The 19,212-nt window shown below is 36.1% G+C and overlaps 1 protein-coding gene across 3 annotated transcripts; it reads right to left on the bottom strand.

The window, feature by feature from the left end:
- Positions 1–771: 771 nt before the first annotated feature.
- Positions 772–13,595, bottom strand: LOC133298883 (calcium-transporting ATPase 1). Of its 3 annotated transcripts, none has more exons than XM_061498268.1 (8): positions 13,126–13,595; positions 6,842–6,896; positions 4,810–6,758; positions 4,282–4,440; positions 3,646–3,817; positions 3,256–3,554; positions 2,512–2,782; positions 772–1,967 (listed from the first exon to the last, which is right to left on the bottom strand). In XM_061498268.1, exons 1-7 carry the CDS (start codon positions 13,300–13,302, stop codon positions 2,543–2,545), a joined length of 3,051 nt encoding a protein of 1,016 aa, XP_061354252.1. In that variant the 5' UTR covers positions 13,303–13,595; the 3' UTR covers positions 772–1,967; positions 2,512–2,542. The 3 variants fall into 3 exon arrangements, with proteins under 3 accessions (XP_061354252.1, XP_061354253.1, XP_061354251.1); XM_061498269.1 differs by having other exon boundaries at positions 772–2,782; positions 4,810–4,868; positions 5,088–6,758; XM_061498267.1 differs by having other exon boundaries at positions 772–2,782.
- Positions 13,596–19,212: the final 5,617 nt, after the last annotated feature.

Below are 19,212 nucleotides of genomic sequence, written 5' to 3'. Positions count from 1 at the left end.
AACAACCTGCTGGAGAAGCATCTTGGATACAGAGGAGCCGAACAACAAAGTACTCTATTCATCGTCACCCTGCTTTGCTAACTCGACTGGGCTTGATTTGAGATGACACAGATGCTCTCAATGCGTACGAACGAAATTTTTTTGCGTATGCATGTACTCCAAGTTTCTAGTTTTTTTTTTTTTTTTTTTTTTTGAGAAAGTTGTTAGGGCTTTATTTGATTATATTATGATTTTTTTATTCTTAAAACTGTTTTGTATAATAATTATAAAAATAATTATTTTTTATATATTTTTTTTGAAAATTAAAAACCAAACCAAAAAAAAAGAAAAAAACAATCCAGGCATGTTTTTTAAACTAGATTCTAAAAATAAAATAAAAACAATTACAATTTTTAAATTTTCTTTTACAAAACAAGTTTTACCAAACAATTTTTTTTTTTTGTTCTGAAAAAGAAACAACTGTTTTTAAAAACTGACGTCAAACAAGCCCTAAGTTTGTAAGTTTCTAACTCGCATGAAATTCACTGTGAACACAACAAAAACCAATATGGAGCTGCCTTTTTCTAAAAAGAAAAAAGAATTTACTAGTGTCTATCATTCAGCGCAGAAGACAAAATATGTGGTCAACAAAAGGAAGAAGCTGGTCTGTTGCTTTTTTTTTTCTTGAAAATATATTTGTATTGTAGATTTCATTCTTAATTCACTCTTCGTAAAGTATCCATCAAAGTTTATTAGGTAATTGCAATAGATAGTCATTTACACTAGGTTTGGAACAAGGTAATGAAGTGAAAGTTAGGAAAAAGAAAGGTAGGCCTTGTAATGTGGTGTGCTAGTCTCTCTTGGAACTCCATCCCCCTACTTTTGTTTCAACGGCCTCAGCAATGAAAATTATGAGAGGGTACCGAAGCAAAATCGATTAAACAAGATACATTAGCAGGAGTTGCCCATTTGACAGAATAGTGTGGATTGTGTAGAAGTCTAGCAAATGTAATTAGTTATCTATTCTATAAAATAAGTATGTCCATGACAAGAGACACTATGGCATCCGCAACTATCAGAGTGACCAATCAACCTTTCCATCCATGAGTACCTGAAAAGCCTTAGTTTGCTTCTACAGCCTCTGATATTTGGGATTAAATTGAAGCACTTTCTACTTCTGCATAAAGGACACTGCAATTTTGGTCTCCACCAATAAAAGGTATAAACGAATATTCCTGGCTAATTTGTGATCACAATGAGAAAGCAAACTACGTTTAATTGACAGGGCTTCACCTAAACTCCAGTAAATGATGGGAATATGTGCATGTAAAGAGTAAACGTAATTCTTTTCCCACCAGATACATTCCATAGCCACATGCAAAAGTTAAAAGCAGTCTTTCTTGATCTATGCCCAGTGGACAGTAGACATTCTGTTTCTAATAATAGAAAGATGAACCACAGACAAGTGGAAATATCTTCAAAAACTTCAAGATGGATACTCCATTCACAGCTAAACCAAAATATTGTTGAGACTTGAGAGTTGAGACATTTAAGGATAAATGATGATCGGTTTCCTCCTCAGTATGACAGAGACCTAGCAGTATCACGTATATTCATAATTGAAGCTACCCTACCTGCAGTTGATAGGCAAAATATCCAAGCACATTTTCCACCATGGAAGATGCCTCCCCAAGATCTCAAACATCAAGAACTTCCCCAGTTCAATTGCTCATCAGTAACTCTAGTAATTACATACTAGTAGATACAATATAACTGAGTCTAAAATGCCTAAAAATACCAAGTTGCTTTCACCATTACTGCTAGCTTAGAGGATAAGGCTATTACATAAATTCTCTTTTTCGTTTGAATTTTTGATACACAGTCATCCACAACGAGTTCAAACAGAGCAGAAAATCCTAACTGGGATCATCAAAAGCTTTGAACTCCAATCTTAATTCCAGTAGAATCCGACCTAGCTGACATATCTCCTGCATTTGATATATTGACAGCCACAATAAAAACTTAGCCCTAACACTATTTCCTCGGTCCAGCCAAAAAAAGTCTGATGGCCCCATCAGCAATTCAAACTCAAGAAGCAACCCATGATCCAATTAGCATGCATAAAGAACACGCGCAAGAAGCATTTTGTAAACAACTCATCTGTCACTTCTTACAGAATAAATAGAGAGAAACTGTAGGTCGACATCATCATAATTCACAAACAATAATAATAATAATAAATCATTCAAATTTTAGAGAAATTAAAACCCTCTTGCAGACTAGCCTCATTATATGTAATGTTTTAGTTATACAATATAAATCACAACTTTGAAATTTCACTGACAATCATGCAAAATGTACAGATGTTATCCTCTGACACCAGAATCAAGTACCAAATCTAGCCTCTAATTTGTTAGCCTATGGAACTTCACGCTAAGAAAACTCTTCATTTAATTGGCTTTTTTTAAAGAGGTAAGGAGCAAACAAGACCCTTGATTTACGTGTCAGAACAAAAGTTGAGCTAGAATGTACCTAATTTATCTTAGAAATGGTTTTGGACAGATCACACGGGGATCATCTTTAAAGCTGCTGCAATTGGCATGCCAAGGACTCCGAGGAGAATGCTACTAAACCACTGCTTCAAACTAAGCGGAGATGTGTTTGCATAGGTGCCCAAGAATTCGACAATTACGATTTGGAAGATGATAGTGCAAGTGAGGACAGCTACAAACACATAATTCTTCAGTATACCTTCAAAAACATTTATCCTCTCCATATCTCTAGAACTGATCTCATTGAAAACCTAACAAGACATTTGAATAACAGCGAACTTAGTAAAGGGCACAGTCAGAAAACACATTAGAAGGAATCAAAGTCATAACATTTTATACAGTAAATTTCAATATTCATGCACTCAGTTATTGTGAATATTTTATTATTGAGGAAGAGAAAAACCAACTTCTATTATGTACAAACTACGAAGGCAGGAAAGAAGCAAAACAAACTTGTCTAATCTGAACATGAAATCATACCCACAGAACAAGCAACTAATGCAGATGGCACAGAATTTATATTTTGCTTAAGTTATGAGTTTAATAAGAAAAAGAAATGGATGAAGCATAAGAAGTCAGCAACTTCAACAAAAAACAAATCTCCAAAACCAGCTCAGAATTTGAATATGAATGTAACTTCTGTCGTTTCAATTTCAGGACTATATTAGTGCTCAAGAAAGAGCGACACTGAACTAAGTCCAATGCGGTGATGGTTTAACTTTACCTGACAGAACACAAATGAGTTGAAAATGAGTGTATTCAACGTCAGATCAGAATCTGGGCCATCAAGATGAAAAGCTACTTTCCCTCTTCTCTGGAGGAACCAGATTACGACAAATTGATACATAGACTGCCCCAAGATATTCCTCCACATCACATTACTGATGAAGTTTCCTTTCCTACCAACAGGTGGTTTTTTCATCAAGTCGTCATTAGGAGGTTCGGTGGCTAGCGCAAGTGCTCCAAGAGTGTCCATAATCATGTTGACCCATAGAAGTTGAACCGCAGTAAGTGGAGCATTTCCTAGGAATTTGTACTTGTCATGAGAAGGAAAAAAAAATAGAACGAGACACAAACTAAGGAAAGATAACAAGAAGGAAAGTATCGTGATTACCGGTCAAACAGGCAGAAGAGAAATTGACGATCAAAGCAACAATATTTACAGTTAGCTGGAACTGCACAAATTTCTGTATGTTTATGTAGACTGAACGGCCCCATTTGGCCACTGTCACAATAGTGGAAAAGTTATCATCTAGTATTATTACATCGGCACTTTCTTTTGCTACCTGAAATTGGCAAAAAAACAGCTTTACAAAATTTATCAACAAGTACAAATTTAGCATTACAATAATTCCAAGGACCAAGACCTTCCGCTAGCCACCAATGATAAAGGTCGGCAATTCAGATAATGAGTATTATAAATGCAGTGCGAAGCATCCCTTTGACGGAAGACTTCTCCACTTGTTTTATAGACTAAATTACTGAGCGTCAAATTCCATTTTATATATCGTACGCACTTCACCTTCATTAATACATATCAGAGAACTCAAACAAGATTTGATTTTAATAGATTCATGCCGCATTTGGAAATAAACAGTGAAACATTACCATTAAATCCAGATATATAATTCCCCATGGAAATTAGGACTGAATATAATATCTCAAAACAAAAAATTATTCATGGTTTCCAAATTTCTAGAAAAGAAGAGCTTCACTGAGGTAAGATCAAAACAGAGTTGTCTTGGCATACCTCAGTTCCAGCAATGCCCATTGCAAGCCCAATATCTGCTTCATGAAGTGCTGGAGCATCATTTGTACCATCACCAGTAACTGAAACAACCTCTTCAAATGTTGTCCTTAAGTATTTCACCAGGGCATGCTTATCCATGGGTGAAGATCGAGCCATTACCTGCAGAGATAGACATAGCACATGTTGATCACTAGCAAAATAGATAGTAGTTTCGAATTAATTTAATGTGGTTTGCAGTATATATGAAGGAAGAATATGCGGAACACTAATTTTGCATAGGCTGCAAAAGGAAAAAAATTCAAATGAGAGTTTTCATGAATCATTCTGGTAAACCTGGAAGATATTGCCATATTTATAGGAACCTCTAACTAGGCTTTTCAAGTCCAGGACAGAAAGTGCATCCATGTATCCCCACCCCTCCAATTAAACAATAATAATAAAAAAAAAGAACGCTGAAACTCAAACTCTGTCAAACACATTGCTAAGAACACAGAAAATTGATTTAATGACATGATTATTGCTATGTACCTGAATTTTTGGAATGATATCAAGCAATTCCTCCTCACTCTTCTCACGGAATTCAGGGCCTTCAATTGCTATACCATCCGTTAGAATTCCACATTCTCTAGCAATAGCCTTTGCAGTGTCTATGTTGTCTCCGGTAACCATCCTAACAGTAATACCAGCTGACCTACAAATGGCGACAGACTCTCGAACACCAGGGCGAACTGGATCTTTAATACCCACAATTCCTATGCATGTGTAACCCCTGATAGGAATAGGTCCTTCAACTAAAAATTCATCACAAATGTCCATGTAAGCAAGGCAAAGGGTTCGGAGAGCTTCACCAGCAAATTTTGCAATTGTATCCTTCAAGTGATTGATGGAGTCTTCATCAAGGGGAACAATCTCACCATTTGAGTCCACAACTTTGTCACATGCAGCTAGAACTATTTCAGAGGCACCTTTGCAGTGTGCTCTGAAACTACCATTAGGAAGCTGTAGAACCACACCCATGCGCTTCTTTACAGAATTAAATGGTTCAACTTTCACAAGTTTTAACACTTGTCGTTCCTTAAGGAAATCACCACCCAGTGACAGCCCAAATTCCAAGAGTGCAGTCTCAGTTGGTGATCCCAGAATCTCAATCTTCTCATCTTTGTTTTTTACAACTTCTCCTCCAGTGTTGTTAAATATTGATTCAAGTAGAATTGCCAGAGCAGAATCAGGAAGATCAGATGAGAAATCAGAAGAGACCTTAGAGCTATTCACTTCTTTAATCTTCCCACATACGCAAGCTTTTACAACAGTCATATGGTTAGTAGTTAGTGTGCCGGTCTTGTCACTGCAGATAGTAGTGGCAGATCCCATTGTCTCACAAGCAGCCAAATTACGGACAAGTGCCTTATCATTCATCATCTTTTTCATGGCAAAAGCAAGGCTCAATGTTACAGCTAAAGGTAAACCTTCAGGAACAGCAACAACAACAATAGTAACAGCAATAGCAAAGAATTCCACCATTTCCATAGCATCATCACCAGACCACGTCCATTGGGATCCTTCTCGCAGCTTGCGGCTAAATAGCCCTTGGACCAACACAGAAAAAGTCACAACAGCGAAAAAGAGGCCTATTTTCCCAATAATGGTAGCCACACCATTGAGTTTTACCTGCAAGGGAGTCTCATCATCTCCCCCTTCACTCAAAGTAGCCATTAGTTTACCCCATTGGGTCCTCATTCCAACAGCAGTCACAAGCATCTTACATGATCCATCCTGGACTTTGGTTCCAGAGAGAAGAAAGCGATTACGGTCACTGACATTCACTGGTTCACTTTCTCCTGTCAAACTTGATTCATTTATCAACACAGAGAAACCGGACACAAAAAGCCCATCAGCAGGAACCTGATCTCCAATATTAAGATGGACAACATCACCAGGAAGTAGATCATATATTGATATCTTCTGTCTACAGCCATTTCGTGTGACCTGAACTGTAATTTTTTTCTTCTCTCTATCTAGATCCTTAAACTGCAACGATTGTCTGTAATCACTAGTGGCAGTGACGAACACTACAAGCAATATGCTTGCAACAATACCAATTCCATCCTGTGCACCCTTGGGCCACCCTTCCATTATTATACCAACCACCAAAGAGATCAAGGCACATAAAGCAAGTATCATGAGGGTTGTATCTTGAAGGGCTTCCCATACAAAAACCCAAAATCCCCGGATTGGGCTTTCATTGAATTTATTAATTCCATAAATTTCTTTTCTCAGATTCAGCAAGTGCTCAGATGTTGATATCCCATCATTGACTGAGGTACTGACTTTGTTTGCGATACCCTCAACCCCATCATGAATTTTCAACTTCTTCACATCACGTCCATCAACAATTGACCCCAACTCATCAGCACAAATTTCAAAACCTGCAGCTTTAACTTCCTCCGGTACAATGTACTCACTAGACAACTTTAGACCTGGAGGAAGCAAAGACTTGCTTATTATTGAAAAGCGAAACCTTTACAACAATTTTAAAATGCATGTAGGTTGATTTTCTTACCATTGATAAACTGAAGTGCAGCTTGTGAAACCAACACTGCTACTCTGAATTTCTCCTACAATATATAGCGGGGGCAGGGTAATTAAGAGATTGTAAAATTATTTTTAAAATTTTAAATGATGAAAATCCCTTTTCTCCACACGAAGTTAAGCTATTATAGGAATCTTGCTAGGTGCCAGGATAGTGAGAGGACACATATTCCAATCCTTCCATGACTCAATTTTTTAATTCAAATTTAGAAAATCGATTTCTCGGAATTTGAAATGTTCAGCTCAAACTTAAGCAGGATTGCTGGGATATGTAAAGAATAACTTGCTATGCAAGTTTAAGACAATTTGGTAATTTATCAGATATGATATAAGAACCAGCCAGGCATGAAGGGCAGGCTGTTCTTTAACTAAAGATTACACTCTATAACACTGTTCATTACTGTGATTATTTCGCTACAATAATAAAAGTCAATTCTACTTTTGTCCATTAATCGTAACAGAACCTTTAAAGCCAATAAAAATGCTAGACAGGTTAGTCTTCAAAAATTCGAAGGAAAGAAAATATTGGATACAAATACTGCTGCTGATAACGTGGAGAAAAGGAGCGTTGACAGCACAGAAAGAAAAGGTCATGATGTGGAGCAACAAGCAAGTGACACAGCTAAGGGAAAGTGCCACGTCACCTCTTCTGATTCAGTTAGATAGTTAGATAGTTGAACTAACTCTGAACTAACTATTATCTGTTGTATATAAGCGATGTACACATACAGATAATTATTCATTCATTCAATAGATCATTCTTTGTATTTACATGATGAGCTTCCCTGTTTTCTCTGTTCCCATCTCCATGATTCTTGATTTCTGATATGGTATCAGAGCTTATAGCTCTGGTATCCGCCATTTTTCCGCTGCAGAATTCTTCGATCTTTTTCTCTTTTCTTTATCTGCAATGGCAGATCCTGTTCCTGATTACTTGACCAATCCAGGTCACCCGTTTTTCTTGCATCCAAACGAGAATCCCTCTCTCGTTCTTGTGAATCCACCTTTGAGTGGAAAGAATTATCATACTTGGGCAAGGGCTATGAGCATGGCACTGTTATCCAAGAATAAGCTTGGATTTGTTGATGGAACCATTGCTCCGCTCACCATTGAAGATCCTCTTTATGTTGCTTGGCAAAGATGCAACACTATTGTTCTTGCTTGGATCCATAGATCAATAAGCAGTTCAATTGAGAAGTCAATCCTATGGATAAATCGTGCTTCAGATGTGTGGACAGATCTGAAAAATCGTTTTAGCCAATCTGACATCTTCAGACTTTCTGAGATTCAAGAAGATTTGTATAAGCTCCATCAAGGAGAGATGAATGTGACAGATTACTTCACTGAGTTGAAGACTCTTTGGGATGAGCTTGATAATCTCCGTCCCTTACCTATATGTCGATGTGCTATTTCTTGTAATTGTGGTCTCATTGAGTTAGTACGAACTCATAAAGATCAAGATCAAACAGTGCGTTTCTTGAAGGGATTGAATGAGCAATTTGCTCATGTCAGATCTCAGCTGATGATGATTGATCCACTCCCTCAAGTTAGTCGAGCCTTTTCTTTGGTGGTTCAACAAGAAAGGCAATTCGAAACAACATTGCAAGGTGAGTCTTCTCTATCTCGTGTTCTTACTAATAGCACGAATTATGGTAAAAGAATCTTTACAGATAATAAAGGAAAGCCACGACCGAATTTGGGAAGCCAAGGGCGTGGAACCAAGATGTGTACTCACTGTGGTAAACCTCACCACACAATTGAAACCTGTTATCAACTCCATGGGTTTCCACCTGGTTACAAGAATGCTGGAAGATCACGCAATGCTGACAATGGTGGAAGGCAATATAGTGCAGCCAATTTTGTCCAGCAAGATTCTGATGAAGGAAACTTTGCTTCTGCACATTCTGATGGAGGAAGTTTTACTACTGCCTTTAATGATGAGTCAAAGATAGGAGTGTCTTTATCTCATGATCAATATCAAAAGTTGCTGAACTTACTACAAGAACCCAATTCACAAGAACAGAATGCTCACTCTGCCAATTTAGTCACCTCTTTGGCCTCAAATGCAAGTTCTCTGCCTGCTGATAACCCTTCAGGTAAAATCCGATGGATCATTGATACAGGAGCCACGGATCACATCTGTTCAAAGTTACATCTTTTCAATTCAGTTCAAAAGATATCACCAATATCCATTATGTTGCCCAATGTAGTTCATGTAATGACTAATATATCAGGAACCATATTTTTATCTAGTTCATTGCAGCTACTAGATGTTCTTTATGTTCCTGAATTTAAGGTCAATCTAATATCTGTCTCAAGGATTGTAGCATCTGTTCCTTGTTATCTGACTTTCTATGAGTCTTCATGCTTTATACAGCAAGCCAATACCAAGAAGATGATTGGTATAGCTGATAAGAGGGGGGGACTCTATATCTTGGAATGCTTACAAGACAGTACGAAGAGTATTGATTCTTTCAAGAACACTGTTTCTTTCAATAAAGCTTCTGTTCATGTAACTAAGAAGTTAAGTGATGCCAGACTTTGGCATTTTCGTTTAGGCCACTTGTCATATGATACTTGTAAACAGATGTCTAAAGATTTTTCTTTCATTTCTTGTGAAGATGTAAGGCCTTGTGACATATGTCATTACTCAAGGCAGCGCAAGTTACCCTTTTCTAGCAGTAGTTTCCAAAGCAATAAAGTCTTTGATATGATCCATGTATATATATGGGGACCATATGCTATCCCTTCTATTAATGGACACAGAATTTTTCTTACTGTTGTGGATGACTTTAGTCGCTTTGTATGGGTAATTTTAATGAAAAATAAAGGAGAAGTACGCCCACGTTTGCAAAATTTCATTGCATATGTAGAAACCCAATTTGAGACCAAGTTAAAGGTACTGCGCAGTGACAATGGAGTTGAATTCCTTATGGACGAATTTTATCAATTGAAAGGCATTATTCATCAGAGGAGTTGTGTTGAAACTCCTCAACAAAATGGGAGAGTGGAGCGTAAGCATCAACACTTGTTGAATGTTGCTCGAGCCTTAGTTTTTCAATCACAATTACCATCAAAGTTCTGGAACTTTGCCATTATACATGCAGCCCACTTGATAAATCGTCTGTCTACACCTCTACTTGGTCATAAGTCTCCATACTCATTGTTGTACAACAAGTCACCAAATCTTACTCACCTACGGGTATTTGGGTGCCTGTGTTTTGCTACTACATTGTCTAATCATCGAGGAAAGTTCTCATCCAGAGCAAGAAAGGCCATTTTCATTGGCTATCAAGAAGGCATAAAGGGGTATGTTCTTTATGATGTTGCTTCACATGAGATCTTTGTATCTCGTCACACTGTATTCTATGAGACTCATTTTCCTTTTAAAGACAAAGCTGCTGCATCTGATCTTGGTCTGCATAATACAGTTTTCCCCATATATGACATTCCTCAAACCATTAGGCAACACATTGACCATCCTTTTAACCAATGTACACATGACTCACCTACTGCCCTTAACCAGTATACCACACAAAATAGTCATCAACTCATAAACACTGAACCTATAAATCCTGCCATTACCCAGAATCTCAATCAACCTGATCCTACCTTTATAGAACCTGATCCTACCTCTATCCAACATACACTTGAACCTAACCATACAGTTCCCACCAGACAATCCGAACGTGTCAGAAACCAACCAACCTATCTTAAGGATTGCCATTGTTATTTTTCTTCTCGAGCATCCACTCCTATACCAAGCAAAAACACACACTTCCCTTTATCCAGTGTTTTATCCTACTCCAATTGCTCTCCTGGCTTTACCCGATTTTGTTGCAATTCCATATGTCTCACAGAACCTCAAACTTATCAATAAGCTTCACAATATGATCGCTGGAATGAAGCTATGAAGGCTGAACTGTCTGCCTTGGAGCAAAACAACACCTGGATCCTAGTTGATCGTCCCTCTGACAAACACATTATTGGGTGCAAATGGGTGTATAAAATCAAACTTAAGGCTGATGGGATGATCGAAAGGTATAAGGCAAGGTTAGTTGCCAAGGGATATACACAAATGGAAGGGGTTGACTATCTTGACACATTTTCTCCAGTTGCTAAAATGACAACCGTGAGAACTCTTATCAGTATAGCTGCTTCTCGTGGATGGCATCTCCTTCAAGTCGATGTAAATAATGCATTCCTGCATGGAGACCTCAATGAAGAGGTCTATATGGCTCTGCCAGAGGGATTTCCCCAACATAAGCCACCCAAAGTCTGCAAACTCCAAAAATCCCTCTATGGGCTCAAGCAAGCAAGCCGTCAATGGTACTCGAAGCTTTCTTCTGCTTTACTCTCCATTGGTTATCACCAATCTGTTGCAGATCATTCCCTTTTTGTTAAGCACACATCTTCATCCTTCGCGGCTTTGCTAGTTTACGTAGATGACATAGTTCTTTCTGGTGATGACTTGAATGAAATAAATAGGGTCAAGGCTTTTCTGGACTCCAATTTCAGAATCAAGGACCTGGGTAATCTTCGGTTCTTCCTTGGCTTAGAAGTTGCACGCTCAACAGAAGGTATAATTATTAATCAACGAAAATATGCCTTAGAAATTCTATCTGATAGTGGGATGTTAAGCTGTAAACCGAGTTCCACTCCTATGGACTCTTCTAATAGACTATGTCGAGCTAAAGATTCTTCTGAGATTTTACATGATGCTCAGCCTTATAGACGTTTAGTTGGGAGACTCTTATACCTAACAACCACAAGGCCTGATCTTTCCTTTGCGGTTCATCAACTCAGTCAGTTCGTATCTGCCCCTACATCATCCCACATGAATGCTGCACATCGTATACTTCGGTACCTCAAGGCTTCTCCAGCCCAAGGTCTGTTCTTCTCTTCAAACAATACATTGCAGCTCTCAGGTTTTACTGACAGTGACTGGGCTTGCTGTCCAGATACAAGAAGATCAGTCACCGGTCTTTGTGTGTTTCTGGGCAATTCACTTGTGTCATGGCGTTCGAAGAAACAAACAACTGTCTCCCGTTCTTCCACTGAAGCAGAGTATCGTGCTTTGGCTTCTATGTCATGTGAAATCCAATGGTTGACTTATTTGCTCACTGATCTTCGTGTAACTTGCTCCAAACCAGCCTCTGTGTTTTGTGACAATGTCTCATCCATCTACCTTGCAAAGAATCCAGCTTTCCATGAGAGATCCAAACACATCGAGATCGATTGTCACATCACACGTGAAAGAATCAATGATGGCATTCTCCATTTGCTTCCTGTTCGTTCTTCATCTCAGTTGGCCGACATCTTCACTAAGCCTCTTCCTTCCCAACCGTTTCACCTTATTGTTAGCAAGCTTGGTCTTCGTGATGTGCTGCGTCCAGCTTGTGGGGGGGGTATTGGATACTAATACTGCTGCTGATAACGTGGAGAAAAGGAGCGTTGACAGCACAGAAAGAAAAGGTCATGATGTGGAGCAACAAGCAAGTGACACAGCTAAGGGAAAGTGTCACGTCACCTCTTCTGATTCAGTTAGATAGTTAGATAGTTGAACTAACTCTGAACTAACTCTGAACTAACTATTATCTGTTGTATATAAGCGATGTACACATACAGATAATTATTCATTCATTCAATAGATCATTCTTTGTATTTACATGATGAGCTTCCCTGTTTTCTCTGTTCCCATCTCCATGATTCTTGATTTCTGATAGAAAAGGAAAGGAGTGAACATTGGTAATGGACCAATGTAAGAATGGTGTCTAGATCCATAGCCAATATTCATTCCTTTCATTCTATTTCCCTCTTTTTCAGACAAATCATGTTGCCGATATTCAAGTTAAGAGGCATCATTCCATCCCAACCAAGCACAACAGCATAGCACAGTCAGTTTTATAAGTGCTTGAAGAAGAGGATAATATCTGCCACTCTGAAAGGAGAACCACGCAACCAGAACGATCATAAGCATTGATTTTCAATTTCTGGATCACAGCAACCACTACTCTATCCATTGGTGTTGAATTAGCATCAAGATAACTTAATAAGGAATTATTTAATCACTGACATTCCATTAACCAAAAAATGATTGGCTCAAACTCAAACCAGATCTTCCTTTCATTTAAATGGAGATGTGAACTATTCATTAGTGTATTTTTATTTTTATTTTTATTTCTTTGAGCTTTGTCTTGATCTGGCAAGAAAAAAGAGGAGGGAAGTGAGGGAAAGGTATAAAAAAGAAGAAACCTGATTGGAGCGTCTGATAGCTTCAGCTTCAAATCGCTTGGAGAGATTAGCAGTGAAGCGAAACCTCCTTTTACGGTTCTTAACAAGCCAACAGAGCTTCCTCCATCTCTGAAGCGCTTCTTCCGATGAGTTCTTCGCCTTCACATCCCCAAAGTTCTCATTCAGATAACTCTCCATCTATTCTCTTTCTCTTGCTTTAACTTAGCTCACTCAACCTCACAACTCAACAGCAAAATAAAGAGCGTTAAGTAATTTTTGGAAACGATTTCAACGGTAAGATTGAAGTATGCTTATTCCCTTGGTGTAAAAGCAGAAGAATAGAAAAGACACAGTAAGATCCTTCCAAGACACAAAAGCTTCAAAGTTGAGAAATCTTCTCTTGGCTTGAAGTAGCATCAACAATCATCGCAATCGTCACCTTCACTAACCCACGAAATGCACGCTTCGCTATGACACAAACAGTTAGCGAGGTAAAGTAAAACAATGGAAAAAAAACAAAACAAAAAACTTAAAAAAAGTGGCGTGTTATATTGTGGAACATTGGCCGTACTGCTACTTTAAAAAAAAAAAATTTACAGAATATCACGTGGAAATTTTTTGGACAAAATGCCATTGTGCGTGGCAGCAGGTTTCAACGAGCAGAACCAGAGAAATTTAAGTGGCAGCGTGTATATGGTCAGATTAGCCAATTTATTTTTATTAGGACATAATTTTTTATTTAGGTCTTTTGATCGGATAATTTTTTTTATTTTACGTTTTTTTTTTTTTTTAAATATTATACTTATAACCTATTTTTATTTATAATCTCTTATAATCATATCTTAATCGTTAATTTTTGTCAATCAACGGTTATTATTTTCGTAAATCAAACTCATTAATTAATTATTAATTCGCAATAAATGATAATCGTTTATGGGTAGAAATCAACGGTTAAAATATAATGGTAAGAGATTATAAACGAATATAGGTTGTAAGTATACTTTTTTTCTTTTTTGACATATATTCATTGGAAAATTTATAAAAGATTATTTGTTAATATTAAAAATAAAAATAAAAGTAAGAATTAAATAATGTTATTGTTCGGTCCTGATAGACCGTATTGCTATACCGTAAGGTATGTGCTCAGAGATATTGTATAATCATGTGTATACTGGGCTTATAGCCGATGTCTCAATCACTACGCACAAACAATAGGCTTATAACTGAGGGGTGAGTCTATGCACAGTGTGGGCAGTATTCATAAATAGGTTAAAAGAGTGTACCTGGAGTCCTTAGGCTCTTATTTATAAGGATTACCTTACTAGGTCTGAGCCTTTTGAGATCTCCCAGGTTGGTTGCATTAGGATTCAGCTCCCTTTCTGTTGGGATGAGATCCTTATCTTCAGTGCTTTGACTCCTTAAGAATGTTGTGATACTCATGTATCTATCTCTTAGTAGATTCTTAGGTGAGTAGTTGAGATATGATATTAATAGTTATTAAGAGGAAATTTTTTTGCTAAAATGTCACTCTGACAATCCCGTTGTGCCTAGCATCGGGTTTTAACTGTCATATGGCAACACCAAAGAAATTTCAGTGATAGTGAGTGGCCAAATCAATTAACTTATTTTCAGAACTCAACTTTTGTCGGAACAGTGACCATTGTGCCACTGTTTCAAGGTTATTTTACCTAAATGTCACGCTAAAAAACAATTTTACCAAACTGCCACGAGGACAAGTTCGTCCAGAGCAGTAGCGAACTTAGTATGCTGACCTGTCAGCTTCCTGGTGGTGTCAGAGTTTGCTTCTGACACAGGCGATCTCTGCTGCATGCAAGCCACGTGGCCTGGCAGGTGAGGCATTAATTTCAACTGAGGTCGCCTCCACTTTTGTCTTGGGTGTTCTAATCGGATAAAAGAATTTATTTCACATAATTTTTTAAATTTATGCATTGGCAAAATTTCCAAAAGATTATTTGTTAATGTTGAAAAGTAAAATAAGAATATAAATTAAATAATAAAATATGTCAAATGGAATATAAAGAAGTATTTTTTTGAAAAAAAAATTGCGAAGCGTAATTTTTGAAAAGTTGTATGAAATCAAAACACAAAAATCACATGATTCGGACACCCAAATCAATCAAAAATTATGATTTTCTAAAATTGTATAGTGAAATTTTTAAAATTTTGTCCAACATATTATAATCGTGTGAGTCTAGAAACTCATTGTCACTAACTATGAGTTCATGACTAGCTGCAATGTGTCCCTAGCACAACTGAGCGTTCTGACTCGTTTCACTACAACTCAGCAAATTTGTTAGCCAGAAGTCGTATCAAACTCAGCCGCCACCTAGAGCAAGTTTACCACGAAAAGAAAAAAAAAAATCCAAACCGTAAATTTTTTAAAATACCGTGTCGGTCAATTTCCTATATATTATTGACCTGTTGTGAGTTGTGCAGTGAAAATATCTAGTGGGTGTGGCCGTGTGGGCCAGTCCGAGAAACGAGAGAGAAACAGTTTCCGGTGATCTGTTTGGCTACTCTACGGGATTGCCGTTTGTGATGTCTGCACGTTAATAGAGAGCCCATTGTTTACGGACAGCGCGTCACATGTCGAAGGGGGACCCACTCTTTAGTTAGGAAAACTTTTCTTTTTTAGTACAAAGTTAAAGAAACTTCATCGAAAATTATTTTCTCAGTTTTTTTTTACCGTGAGATATCAAAATTTGTATTTTTTTTTTTTAACAAATGATAGATCTCATCACTTATTGTGTTTATGACATGAGAGATACTACCTCATATATATAACGAGAAAAGAAAAACTCAAAATTTATATGCATAGATAATATAAAACACAGACAACAGTGGGATACGGTATAAATTTAAAAATATTGTTTATATTTCCAAAGTCTTCAAAGACTATTACATCTTCTGAGGGAAATTCTGAAGTCCTTAAGTCAAAGATTAGTTATTTTCAATTGATTTTAAATTTAATAAACACAAATACATTCAATTAGTAAATATTTGTATAAATACAATTTTTTTTTAATTAAATAGCTTAATTATTCAATAATACTAACTACAAGGAAATCAATTAAAAAGTATTAATTTTTTTGTTTAAATAATTGTGGAAAATTAATTAAAGTTTAATGATAGAAAAGTTCAATTTAGTTCATGAATACAACCATTCACGTACTTTTTTTTGTGTACTTAGAGTTCATACTCAAATTAGGAAGAAAAAAAAAAATCGGTACAACTGTACAAGGACTCAAATTAAGAATTTATTGATTGAACTGGTTGACCAGTTCCGAATATTTATATATATTTTTGCTAATGATATTTTCCCTTCCTCTTGCTTCAGTAACTCAATTGATGTTGTGGTCCACGAGCAGAACGTGCCGGAGTCAGATGCTTGTTGATTGGTATCACATGGCATGACCATTGGAGCTTGGAGGGGATCTGCTTCACATGATGGCCATTCCGCATATGCTCAATGCGCGGAGGCAAGTTTTTCGCACTAATGAACTGCACTAAACTTTCTAATTATCTCCTAATTTCACCTCACACTCTCACAGGTTGCCAAATACAATAAAGTCTACGAACCTAATGTTCACATATTTTTAATTTTTTAAAGTAAATTATACTTAAATAATGTGACAAGTCAAATAATCAGTTTTATAGAATTACGAATATATTTTACACGAATTACAACCGTAATTTGAAAAAAAAAAAGTAATTAAAAATTACTTGTTTAAATGTGGATCTATTATTTCCGTTTTCTGTTGTTTCTAGTTTAATATTAATAAAATGATAGTGCTGATTTCAATCATCACATTTAAAAGGCAAATTTTTATAAAATGATGAAATATCTAACATTATACCCAATTTTATCATTCAAAAAAAAAATGTCAGTGTAATATTAATTAAAGATCAAGATCGTTTATTTTATTTTTTTATAATGTACAAGATCTTGACAATTAAAAATATTTTTATTTATAATTAAAAATAATCTTAAATGTAATTAAATAAATTTGAGCTGTCCATTTGGACAAGTGTTCGTATTTGGACAATTGTGTCTATTTTTTTTATTAATGTTTATAAACTATAAATGAAGTATATATATATATATATATATATATATAAAGAGAAAAATACATAAAAATGTAACATAACAAGATCATATTAAACTTTGTAAAATATAAGAATCGTGTTGCAGGAATTCCCGCAACAAAAAATAATTATGTATTATGAATAGTACATAGTTATAAGGGGTATAAAAAAAATTTAATACTATAATTATATATTATTTGTAATATATAATTATAAGGGGTATAGAAAAAATAATTATATATTATCTATAATACATTATTATTATTATTATTATTATTATTATTTTGCAGAGAATCCAATCAGGTTTCATGTTAACGCACAGAGAGTTTTTCTTTTGTTGTTCCCTAGGTTGAAATCCCAGTCTCCATTCTTATGGTACTGAATTGTCCAAATCACTTAAATTCGGAATTGGGCCACCGTCATTTCTAATCTGGGCCTCCTTGTTCCTCAAACTACGGTAGACATATTCTGGGGCACTTACCTTTGCTTCTTGCTTCTCCAGCTCTATTGCCACGGGCAACAGCCTTCCATGTGAATTATGTAGAAAATAAATATTTCATTAGTTATGCATTCTGATCAGTCGACAAATAATAACTTGACCAGTCTAACGATTATTGGCTTAGATCACATATGGTTGAGTAAGATATATCAGGCTGGCGGGTGTTATGCAAGATATATGGGCTAGAAGGGATATTTGGAGCAATTTGAGTAAACTGGGATGAGATACTGGTATGATACTCTAATGCTCAAGTCAATAGCTATTCAAGGAAATCAATTATTGATGGAAATATGATCAATCTTAGGCTTATTGCCCATATATATATATATATATATATATATATATATATAGTAGATAAATATCCTGGTTATGTCGCCTTAATATGACAATATTCATTCTCATTGTGCAATAGTCTTAGCATGGTATTTCGTGAATGGAATGTTTATGGTCTGGCTAAGTATAAGTTTTGTAAATGTGGTTGCAAGCATGTGCCTATCTTCTGCCTATTGGCCATATAAGGGGTAGTAGTACTCTGACCAACTGATGTCATGTGACAGCAATTAGTTGATATTTTGTCAGAAAATTGTGGGATCGTCAAGATATATGAGATTATTGTGTTTCCTCCCTCAGAAAACAATAATATTTGAAATTTATGGATCTTTTTCACTAGTTGGACCCTACAATCCCTTGTAAATTGGGTTCAGATCGTAACTCAGCATAAGTGTGAGATATATTAAAAAAAAAATTACATTTATTTTCTAGAGTTACTGTAACATCAGCAATTCAGGGAAGATATAGAAATGTCTGTTTTCAAGCGGTAATGGATTAAAAAAAATTCATTACCGGGTCAAGATGACTTAGGATACTACAACACAAAAAGATATGTAAAGATTTGTCAAATATTTATGCTACTGTTTTTACATAAAAAAAATGAAAAATAAATTGGTCAACATATTCAAAATAATTTAAAAATACGATATATCAAACTGATAAAATTATAAATTTTAAAGTAATATTTCTCCCTAATATCATTTTTGGAATGGGTTTTGATCTGAAATAATATTATAATAACACAAGACTCAAATTAAAAGTCTTCACTACTAAGAAAGATGACAGTCAATGAAGGCTGCAACCCCATCTCATCAAGCTCCATAATATTAAAAAGTTACATGACAACAAGCTCCCAATGTGCTCATCTCTCCACTATAAATACATTGTTAACACAAAGGTACACATCTTCTTCTACATAATAAAACCTGCTTGAATTATATCTGACTTGAGCGTCAGAGTGTCTTGCAGGTACACCACATCTTGTTCCATTGAAGAACCATGGCTTAAAGCTGCTCCAACTGTAAGATGCTCTGACCTAAGGCGGTTCCAGACCATTTGAGTAAAGGAAGATCACATGGTCGGCCCAGTTGTAAAATCGGTTCTGATCAGGTTTAAAGTCTTAATCTTGAACCCGCCCCGAATAGAATTATCTCCCATGAAAAATACCTGTG

Source organism: Gastrolobium bilobum, unplaced genomic scaffold (genome assembly GCF_033153095.1).
Source record: "Gastrolobium bilobum isolate Gb01-03AN ecotype WA unplaced genomic scaffold, APGP_CSIRO_Gbil_v1 utg46590, whole genome shotgun sequence".
In the NCBI taxonomy this organism is placed as follows: Eukaryota; Viridiplantae; Streptophyta; class Magnoliopsida; order Fabales; family Fabaceae; genus Gastrolobium; species Gastrolobium bilobum.
Note: the sequence above shows the minus strand (reverse complement) of the source record. Positions and strands in the feature narration are given on the sequence as shown.